The 10,000-nt window shown below is 49.3% G+C and overlaps 5 protein-coding genes across 5 annotated transcripts in view; 1 reads left to right on the top strand and 4 right to left on the bottom strand.

The window, feature by feature from the left end:
• LOC126574393 (uncharacterized) overlaps positions 1-3,577 on the top strand; it is an 18,563-nt gene extending 14,986 nt beyond the window's left edge. The window contains exons 12-16 of the mRNA XM_050234580.1: positions 1-875; positions 943-1,068; positions 1,150-1,365; positions 1,464-1,672; positions 1,751-3,577. The exon at positions 1-875 is cut by the window's left edge and continues 2,649 nt beyond it. Coding sequence (XP_050090537.1) covers positions 1-875; positions 943-1,068; positions 1,150-1,365; positions 1,464-1,672; positions 1,751-2,027 — 1,703 coding nt within the window. The 3' untranslated portion in view covers positions 2,028-3,577. The remainder of the gene's footprint in view (positions 876-942; positions 1,069-1,149; positions 1,366-1,463; positions 1,673-1,750) is intronic.
• Positions 3,578-4,970: 1,393 nt separating this feature from the next.
• LOC126578323 (1,5-anhydro-D-fructose reductase-like) lies at positions 4,971-6,247 on the bottom strand. Its single transcript, XM_050240755.1, has 3 exons — positions 6,100-6,247; positions 5,340-6,032; positions 4,971-5,269 (listed from the first exon to the last, which is right to left on the bottom strand). Exons 1-3 carry the CDS (start codon positions 6,172-6,174, stop codon positions 5,081-5,083), a joined length of 957 nt encoding a protein of 318 aa, XP_050096712.1. The 5' UTR covers positions 6,175-6,247; the 3' UTR covers positions 4,971-5,080.
• Positions 6,248-6,395: 148 nt separating this feature from the next.
• Positions 6,396-7,790, bottom strand: LOC126578324 (aldo-keto reductase family 1 member B1-like). The gene is made up of 3 exons (XM_050240756.1): positions 7,665-7,790; positions 7,436-7,603; positions 6,396-7,364 (listed from the first exon to the last, which is right to left on the bottom strand). Exons 1-3 carry the CDS (start codon positions 7,737-7,739, stop codon positions 6,660-6,662), a joined length of 948 nt encoding a protein of 315 aa, XP_050096713.1. The 5' UTR covers positions 7,740-7,790; the 3' UTR covers positions 6,396-6,659.
• Positions 7,791-8,110: 320 nt separating this feature from the next.
• LOC126574372 (aldo-keto reductase family 1 member B1-like) lies at positions 8,111-9,454 on the bottom strand. The gene is made up of 3 exons (XM_050234535.1): positions 9,197-9,454; positions 8,974-9,116; positions 8,111-8,913 (listed from the first exon to the last, which is right to left on the bottom strand). The coding sequence occupies exons 1-3, from the start codon at positions 9,272-9,274 to the stop codon at positions 8,175-8,177; spliced, it is 960 nt and encodes a 319-aa protein (XP_050090492.1). The 5' UTR covers positions 9,275-9,454; the 3' UTR covers positions 8,111-8,174.
• Positions 9,455-9,854: 400 nt separating this feature from the next.
• Positions 9,855-10,000, bottom strand: part of LOC126575453 (solute carrier family 25 member 35-like) — a 1,776-nt gene continuing 1,630 nt past the window's right edge. The window contains exon 2 of the mRNA XM_050236156.1: positions 9,855-10,000. This exon is cut by the window's right edge and continues 154 nt beyond it. Within this exon, the coding sequence (XP_050092113.1) occupies positions 9,961-10,000 (40 nt within the window). The 3' untranslated portion in view covers positions 9,855-9,960.

The following is a 10,000-nucleotide window of genomic DNA, read 5'->3' on the forward strand; positions in this document are numbered from 1 at the left end:
TCGAGTATCTGCACACGATCGCGGTTTCGGAGCTGATTGTACGCGCGACCCGGCACATCTTCACCGTATACATGCAGCAGACGGACATGCTGAGTATGGCGTCGGCGATTAGTCACTTTTTGAATTGTTTCCTCACCGTATCGAACAATGGTTGGGTAGCGACGGGCAGTGCTGCGAACGGGATTGGCCCGGGCGGATTGGATGAGTTTGGTTCGAAAACATCGAAAAAGCAGGGCGGCGGTAAGCAGAGCAAGCGAGGAAAGAGTGGCAGTGGAGGTAAGGCGGCGTTCCAGACGCCGGCCAACGATAGTAGCGAGTGGCAGGCGCTTACCTCGAAGGCGCTCTGGGGACAGATAAAGCAGGAGCTGAAATCGTACTGGGGCTACGAGCTGACCGTGCCTTCCGTGACGACAATCGAGTCGATCGAACCCCTGATCGGGCATTTCAAGCTGCAGAAAGTTAGCCTGCTGCGAGCGTTCTGCCTGAAGACGGGCGTCCAGGTGCTACTGCGGGAGTACAACTTTGAGCTTAAGAATCGCGCCACCTTCTCCGACACGGACATCGTGAACGTGTTCCCGGTCGTGAAGCACATTAACCCACGTGCCAGCGATGCATACAACTTCTACACGACCGGCCAAACGAAGATACAGCAGGGCTACTTCCAGGATGGTTACGGGCTGATTAGTGAAGCGTTGAACCTGCTGAACAATGTGTACGGTGCGATCCATTCGGAGAATGCCCAGTGCCTCCGGATGCTGGCCCGATTAAGCTACATCATGGGCGACCCACAGGAAGCGCTTGGCATCCAGCAGCGAGCGGTGCTGATGAGTGAGCGTGTCAATGGAATCGATCATCCTTATACCATCTCGGAATATGTAAGTGATCTATTAGCGGTATTGTAGTCGGTCTGGCATTTACCTTCATTCTTTGTTATCATTCCAGGCACATCTTGCATTGTACTGCTTCGCCAATAGCCAGATAAGCACGGCGCTTAAGCTTCTTTACCGTGCACGCTATCTGGCGACGATTGTGTGTGGAGAGAACCATCCGGACATTGCCCTCATGGATGTAAGTGATGATGCGCATGCCCTGTTGGTGGACATATTACATCGTTCTGCTTTTCTCTCTATTTCTGTTTCCGGTGTGTAGAGCAACATTAGCTTGATCCTACATGCGGTCGGCGAGTATGAGTTGTCGTTGCGCTTCCTGGAGCATGCACTGGCCCTTAATATCCGGTACCACGGTGAAAAGTCCCTCAAGGTAGCGGTAAGCTACCATCTGGTAGCACGAACGTACAGCTGTATGGGTGATTTCCGATCGGCGTTAACCAATGAAAAGGAAACATATGCCATCTACAAGCAACAGGTAAATCGGCAATGAGGCGATGACGGATGGGAGTCGTTTCGATAACTAAATTTTCCCCTTTATGCTTGCTGAATTTTCCCGATTTGCTTTCCACACAGTTTGGCGATGAGCACGAAAAGACACAGGAATCGTTCGAGTGTTTGCGTCACCTGACGCAGCAAGCGGTCGTACTGCAGAAGAAGATGGTGTGCGCGAACGGGAACCTGCGTAACAGTGGACTGCCTCCGATCCATATCCAGCCCCCATCGATGGGCTCGGTGCTGGATATGCTGAATGTGATCAACGGTATCATCTTCGTACAAATTAGGTAAGTTGTTAGCGAGTTACCGTCGCTTGATCCATTGATGAGCGCGAGACTAATGGCTGTTATACGATTCCAATGCAGCCCCAAAGAGATAGCCAATTTCAAGAGTGAGATTGAGAAGCGCCAAAAGGATGCTGCGACCGCATCGGCAACGTCTACGACGACGACGACGGCGACACCCGGCCCGGCAGCAATTCAAGCCAATCAGGAGGAAGTGGATCGTATGCTGACGGAAACGATGCAAAAGACGGCCGCTGGCATCCCATTCGAGGAACAGTCCGACGACGGTGCTAAAGCGTCCACCGTGACGGTGGACGAGTCCGCCAAGAAGGTGGAGCAAGTATCGGCATCGAGCTGAAGACATCTACCATTAGCGCTTGCCGTTTGCCTTGGTTCAACGTAGTACGTCCATGGTGGGGCACTTGAACGCGTTCTTTTAAACCCATTTTCATCTGTCGGCCGTAGAGCTTTCGAGGGAGGGTAGGGGAGGAAGCGGATGATACAAATGCGGTCTCCGCAAAGCTTGTAGACGTAGAACGTTTCTCAGTTCACACGAAGTCGGAATATTGGTCCTGCAACCATCTTTACACACAGTAATCGAATCGAATCCCGCCACCAGAACGCAGACCAGGCCAGAGTTCTCAGAGGAACGCCTCTGGTTTGGGGAGAGGTACTAGCAGAGAACGCAAACGCAAGGTGAATCGAACGCGTTCGCTTTAGGATAAGAAACATATAATCTAGGGAGGGTAAGGATAACCGGAAGAGGATTTTCGGTGCTTTTTTAGGGTGCAATTTGTTACTGTTCTACTCAAAGCAACCGGTACGCCATTCGAACCAAACAACATAATGTTCCTTCTCGTTGAAGTTGTAAAGGAAGGGAAACGATAGCGCTAAGCGTGTTGCTGAATGGAGAAAAGATCCTACTTTCCTCAACTAAACCGAAACGATGGGAAACAAGAGCGCGCGCGCACTCAAGGCAACAGTCAACCGAACATAAAGGCAATGTAAGCTCTAGTTCCCTCGCAAGTACATCACAATAGAAGAAGGACAAATGGAGAAGATCAGGCCCGCCCCCCGCGGCTTGTCAATAGTACTCATCACAGAAGGAGACCACAAACACGCACATATTGGAATCGCACGATCACCTTAGCTAGATTTTTACAGTTGAGGATGCAATAACGCGAAAGAAACGTGAGGCGCGCCGGGTGGTAGATAGCGTTATCATCAGCCTCTCCCCAAACACACACGTGCGCTGGTGTCGGCGAACCCAAGAGACAGTCCCTTGTGGTTTCATGAACGTTTTTTTTCTCTCTCGATTGAATCCTTATTTCACTTACGTTGCCTTGGCCTATCGCACGAGTTGTTTGAGTTGTAGAAGAGTGTGTAGCGCGTAGAGCAGAGATAGAATAGCCTTGACACTGCCACCACTGTTACTGAGTTGCAAGTAGGTGGGGAAGCAAGTGTGATTGTAAACGTTTGTGAGTGTGCTGTGTGTGCGCGTATGTGTGTAGCAAGGAATTCACCAAATCGGTGGAGCAAAAGAAGCTGTTGTGCAGCGGTAGCACATCGCACGCGCGAGAGAGAGAGAGGGTTAATTTGCCAAATTTCAAAGTGTTTTTGATGAGCATGAAAAGGCGACGAACCGCGACAGCAGTAGGCAAGCAACCACAAGAGCACAACAGCAATAGCAACTTAGAGTATGAGTCGAAATAGTTTTGTTTTTTTTTTCTCTTATTTGTAGACATCATCGCAATCAGTAGTAGAGCGCGCAGAAAGTGAGTAGTTAAGATGTGGAGCACAAAGCAGATCGAGATGAAATGAGTGCTGAATTCAGAAGTGAGGTGAGACCGAGAAACCATCAAACATGAAAACAATAATAAACTTATCAAAACCGTAGAGTTCCACAAAGCCTGGGTGCAATCAAAAATATGCTTATGTGTTGGAATGCTGCAAACTCTTCTATTCCTGCCCCCGCCCAGGAACATTCCAGCAGCAGCAGCTCTTTGGAAAACCATCGGTGGATATATCGGGACTGGATGGGACGCAGCTGAAGGAAATACGTTCCCAATGCCTTCGCCATTTCTGGTCGCTGCAGCAACCTGTTGCACTTTTTTCAGCGAAATGTGGGAGAAGCCGAGAAAAATAATTTCAGCTAAAGTTCGATTTTAACGAAAAACTCACCGAGAACCTACTCTGATGCAGTTGCAGTTCCACCAAACTCATTGCCTCATCTCCCTCCTCCACCGCCTGCTTCGTCTTCTCGTACTCGTTATCACGATCTTCAGCCATATCGATTGGCGAACGATGACTGGTTCGGATGTTCCTCTTTTTACTAAATTATTCGTGTTCGTAAAGTGTTAATCACGCCCGTACTAGTCCGCGGTCGACGGAGAAAGAGGAAGAAGGATTGCCAGCTCACTTTGATCTGTACGGCGCGTCTCTAGGCAACGCGTAAGTTAAGCTGAGACTCCACCCGGTGAGCCGGTAAAGTATGTTCGCCAGGCGCAGGCTACTTCGTTTTTCAATCAGACTAGCAACCGATTCAGGACTCGAACCGGTACTCACCGTTACAGGGAGTAAGGAGTCCACGTGTCACAGCCATTTTCAACTGACCAGACCCACGAAAAACCTCCAATCTTTGTGCGTGTAGCGGCCTAGCCGGGCCAGGCGTGCCTGTTCTGATTTATTTTAGTAGCCTTACTACGAAATTGGGTTCTGATTCTGAACGGTAACTTCTGCTAAAATTGTTCTAACAATATTTTCATTATCTTTCAGGTTTTTGGACAATGATGAAGATACGATGGTGATAAGAGTGAAAATAAGTCGTTTCCCAGCTAGCGCCGTCGTACTCTTTGCAACAGGCTCAGAAATATCGGTAAACAGTGAAAAAAAGTTAAATTTTAACTGTCCCCATGATGGGAAAACTGATTATATCGTATCGTATTATATCGTGAAGAGACGCTTAGCTCTTTGAATTCTTTGCTTAGCTCTTTGAATCGCCATTTAGAGCGCCCGGTCAGGTTATCTTGCGTTATCTCGTCGAACTGGAAACGATCCCTATTCCAAAGTCAGCGAACGAGGAGCACATCGGGCAGAATATCAATATCTTCGATTTCCAGCTGACGGAGGAGGAGATTGCCGTGATGGATACCTTCCACACGCTCGGTTCCGTTTGGCCTGTGTGTGACGAGCAAGTATTTTCCCTTCAATATCGAGTTCTAGAAGGTAGCTCCTTCTGGTGACCCTTGTTTATGTGCCTTTCGGAAAAAGGAATGAAATCTGAATCGCTATAAAGCACGTTATAAATCAATAAACCGCTGCTATGATTTATTATCACACCAAAACCCTGTATCACCAACAATTGTTTCTGTTGCTCGATAGCTGGTATCAATCGGATGTCCCAGGAAGGTCCTAGAAGTCGATGTTAAACGGATAATATCGATGATTTTTCAACGGAAGGAATTGGATTGTACGCTCCGAGTGGAAAGACGCCAGATACTTGATTTCATCGTCGGTTAGCTTAAAATCAAACACATCAATGTTCTGTCGAATCCGCTCATCATTCGTGGAGTACGGTATCGGGACGGTACCGATGTCAATCTGCCGGAAATAAATACAGAATCGGTTATTCCCTCGTTCCTCCTTCGAATAGGAAAGTGATTTCACTCACCAAATACCGCAGGATCACCTGCCCGCTGGTTTTACCATACTTTTGCCCAATTTCAAGGACCTTCGGATCACCGAGCGCACTACGATTACCGTACGTCGTCCGATGTGGCCTTCCCATCGGGCCGTACGCCGTCACCGTGATGCCACGGGCCTTACAGAAGTCAATCAATCGACGCTGATCGTAGCCCGGATTCACTTCGATCTGATTGTTCACCGGACGGATGGTGGCCACCGCAAGGATCCGTTCGATCTGCTCACTATTAAAGTTCGATAAACCGATACTTCGCACCCAACCGGCCGTAACCAGCTTCTCCATCACCTTCCACGTCTCAACATAGTCCACATCCGAGAGCAACATATTTCCGTCCGCATCCTTCGGTTGCATGTCCTCGTACTCATACCCCGCGTACTGCTGGCCCATGGGCGAGTGAATCAGGAACAGATCGATGTAACCGATGTCGAGCAGATTGTAGGACCGGCGGAACGCTTCTTCGACGTGCGCCGGATCGTGGTGCGTGTTCCACAGTTTGGTCGTTACGAACACATCCTCCCGGCGGATCACACCTTCCGCTATTTTGTCTCGGATCGCTTGGCCCACCTCGGCTTCGTTCTCGTACAGGTACGCCGTATCGATGTGCCGGTAACCGGCATCGATCGCCTTCTTCACCAGCTCCAATCCCTGACCTTTAAGAGCCTACAATGGATCAGGAAAAGGTCGTTGAAGGTGAATGGATGGCGACGGGCGAAAGAAGGTCACCTACCAGATAGGTTCCATAGCCGATCGCTGGCATCTCGTAGCCATTGCCGAGCGGCACAGTAGGCACTTGCGTTGTCATAGCACTTCAATCACGAACCGCAGATCAACTTCAACAGCAGCGAGGGAATTATTGTTGTCACCCTTTTGGTCCACGTTGATCGTTGTGGTGTGAGTGTTGTGGCCAGAACCACCCCAGCCAACCACCCTAGAGGTCTTGAAGGTTTTCTTTCGATTGTTTAATTACCAATTATTGTAATTGAGGAGCATAAATGAAAGGGAATACCAATTGTCAAATATTTGAATGTAAATCAAATGGAAGAAATTTTACTTTAAATGCTTGTGCATTGTACATTAAAAAAAAACGTCGAAAGCATACATCTATCTTCGACCGACCGCGATAAACCGGATGGTGCCGCTTGCAACCACGGACACGGGTTCGTATCAGTGCCACTTGAACGCTTATCACACTGACCGCCATTATCAACCGCCATAGTTTATAGTTCTTTTCCGCCCTTTCACTAGTAGCGTATAAAGGTGTCACCCTTTTTGCCCTCTGCCACCCGCTCAAAACTCAGCATTGAACGGATAGTAGCGGTGTGCAATGCCTGATTCGAACCGCACCAACCGCTCACCCGTATTTAACCCGTCCAACGTGACAACCTCTTCCGGGGTAAGGGCAAAATCAAAAACATTAATATTCTCCCGAATCCGTTCCGGATTGCCCGATTTTGGAATCGGAACCGTGCCAATATCGATCAGATAGCGTAACAGGACCTGAGCCGGTGACTTGGCGTACCGCTGGGCAATCTCCTTTACTCGCGTATCCTCAAACGGATGCTTCGGTTCCAGGGGGTCCTCACTCGGTCGCAGGGTACGGCCCGGTCGATAGAGTGGACTATACGCGGTAATCACAATGTCCCGATCCTTACAGAACTTGATCAACTTCTTCTGATTCAGGCGCACGTGGCATTCGACCTGATTAACGACCGGTTTGGTACTGCCATGCTCAATGACCCGTGTCAACTGTTCACTGTTAAAGTTGGACACACCGAGACTACGGACGCGGCCCGTCGTCAGCAGATGCTCCATCGCTTTCCACGTGGCCACATAGTCCACCTCGTTTAGCACCTCGCTACCATCAGCCGCATTCGTGGTGGAACCAACGGGACTGTGCATCAGGTAGAGATCGACGTACTCCAGCTGAAGGTTGGCCATCGATTTTTCGAACGCCGGCAGAACCTGAGAAGGCTCGTGAGAGGTGTTCCACAGCTGGATCGAAAATCAGAATTGTTGAATGTTATTGGATGTCTATCATGAATTAGCGAGCCTGCTTTCCTTACCTTCGTGGTCACGAAGATGTCCTCCCGTTTAATGGTTCCATCCAGTATCTTCTCACGTATCGCGTGTCCAACCTCCGTTTCGTTCTTGTACAGGAAGGCAGTATCGATATGGCGGTATCCGGCGTCGATGGCCGACTTGACTGCCTCAACACAGTTATTTCCGAGTAGCTACAGAATGTAAATGATGCTGTAGACTCCACCTTTGAATTTCCACTAAGATGCTACTCACATTGTACGTTCCTAGGCCCAGCACTGGCATCTGGAATCCATTGTTCAGTGTTACGGTCGTCGCTTTCACCGACATTGCGCCACGGTGGTTTTCGACTAAAGAGTCTGTCACGTCACGTTGGATGCTTCGAATGTACTCAGCCTAGGGCTGACCATGGCTGGGCCCTTTTAAACTCTGCTTTTGGTGTGATGCATATCGACCGCAAAACCATTGCACTCCCCAAAAGCGTATCGGTCTGTGGTTTCTGACCGATAATTCGCCCGCAGTGGAGTAGCTTCTGGAGCCTTCGATTTCGAGTTCATTCCATCGCAAGAGTTTCTCAAGATTGTCCACAACGTGGCAGAGTGTCTGGTTATCGCACGAGGTAAATGGGCTGTTCAACGAGCTGCTGCTAATTGATCGTACGCTAAACAGTGAGATCTACGGAGATCACACATTGGAAGGTTATGTTCATGAGCCAATTGGCGCGTTATTTATTGTACCAAGCACGGATCGATAACACCACCAGCTTCATTCCTCCTTCTCAAACGGATGATGCGGATGGCCGTAAGCGCTCGATTCCGGACAGATGCGCCCATTACGCTCGAGTACCGCTAGCTGCTGCATGTCGGTTTCGTTCAGCTGGAAGCTGAAAACATCAAAGTTGGAAGCGATACGCTCCTTGGTGACGGACTTTGGAATCACCACGTGTCCCAGTTGAATCTGGTAGCGGATCAGGATCTGGGCCGTCGTTTTGCCGTACTTCTTTGCCAGCTGGCCAACCACGGCATCATCCATCAGTACCGGATCGTCTGCCTTCACCCAGGGACGGGCCGGTGAACCGAGCGGACTGTATGCCGTCACGATCAATCCGTTTGTGCCACAGAAGGACGTAATCTTGGATTGGTGCAGATATGGATGACACTCGATTTGATTGGTGACCGGAACAATCCGAGCGATATCCAGCACCCGTTGCACCTGTTTTGTGTTAAAATTCGAAAGCCCAATGTTGCGCACTAGCCCGGCATCAACGAGCTTCTCCATCTGCGGCCAGGTATCGACATAGTCGGCCTCGGAAAACACAAACGTCTTGCCGTCGGGGCCCATGGGAAACAGTTCCGGTCCTTCCTTGTACCCGACCGGCCAGTGAATGAGATAGAGATCCAAGTAGTCCAGCTTTAGGTTGGTGAGCGTAGTGCGGCAAGCACCCTCAACCAGATCCGGTCGATGGAACGTGTTCCACAGTTTGCTCGTCACAAACAGATCTTCCCTGTGGACACAGAGTTTGATAAGTCACGAGGCCATTTGTGCCAATCCGTGGCGTTCTTACCGTTTCACGACACCTTCGGCAATCTTTGCTGCAATACCCTCGCCTACTTCGTGCTCATTTTGGTAGGCGTGGGCACAGTCGATGTGCCGGTAGCCGATGTCGATCGCATCCTCCACCGCTTGCGCGACCTGTCCCGGTGGTGACTACGAAGAACACACAAGGAAGATCGAACGTGAGTTGGCAGTTGTCCCAAACGGCACTGACCGGATTGAAGGTTACTTACATTCCAGGTACCCAAACCGATCATCGGGATGCTGTTGCCGTTCTTAAAAATCGCATTCGGAACTGTGGTGCATGCCATTTTTTCACTTTTTCTTTGCTATTTTACAGTAGAACGAAGATAACCCAATATGCGAACGCTCACGACAAACGACAAACTGATAAGGAGTGCACCGTACCGGTCAAACCGTGTTTGCTTTTCGTGGACCAAAATTTAGCTGCTTGCTTGCGGCCGGCGGTAGCGCTGTCGAGTCAGGTTGGCTGCTGCTGCGTTTGTAGTCGACTAGGAGTGCGTTCGGCTATAAATAGTCGGATCCGCGATTGGAGAGTAGCATGCTGGTGTTAGTAGCACCAGCATCGCTAGGCAACCTCGCTAATCGGCGTTGGAATGAGATTTTTCTTTTTTTTTTGGGAGAGTTTTAGACAAGTTTGATGAAAGAGTTGGCATCCGCCTTGAATCCGAAGGGTGATAACAATTTAGAGTACTAATTGAAAATCGTTCAAACAAAATACTTAATATTAAGTAACAATGGTGTATGCGTTACAACTAGAGGCTATTAGAGAACAGTAAAACGTATCTTATCTTGACTCTGATAGGCGATCCCCACAAATTCCCCCCCCAACAAAGACCCAATTCGGTCAATCACACTCGCGAGTACGATCGTAAAGCTATTTTATTCTCATTTTTTCCAGCTGCGGTGGCGTCCTAATAGCTAATAAGCATCAGTGTACAAAGTTCAACAAGAAATAAGTTCCACAAGCCTCGCTTCATCCAAAATAAAGATCTCGCCACGCCTTGAACTGATCC

The sequence above is a fragment of the Anopheles aquasalis genome, chromosome 3 (assembly GCF_943734665.1).
Source record: "Anopheles aquasalis chromosome 3, idAnoAquaMG_Q_19, whole genome shotgun sequence".
Classification (NCBI taxonomy): domain Eukaryota; kingdom Metazoa; phylum Arthropoda; class Insecta; order Diptera; family Culicidae; genus Anopheles; species Anopheles aquasalis.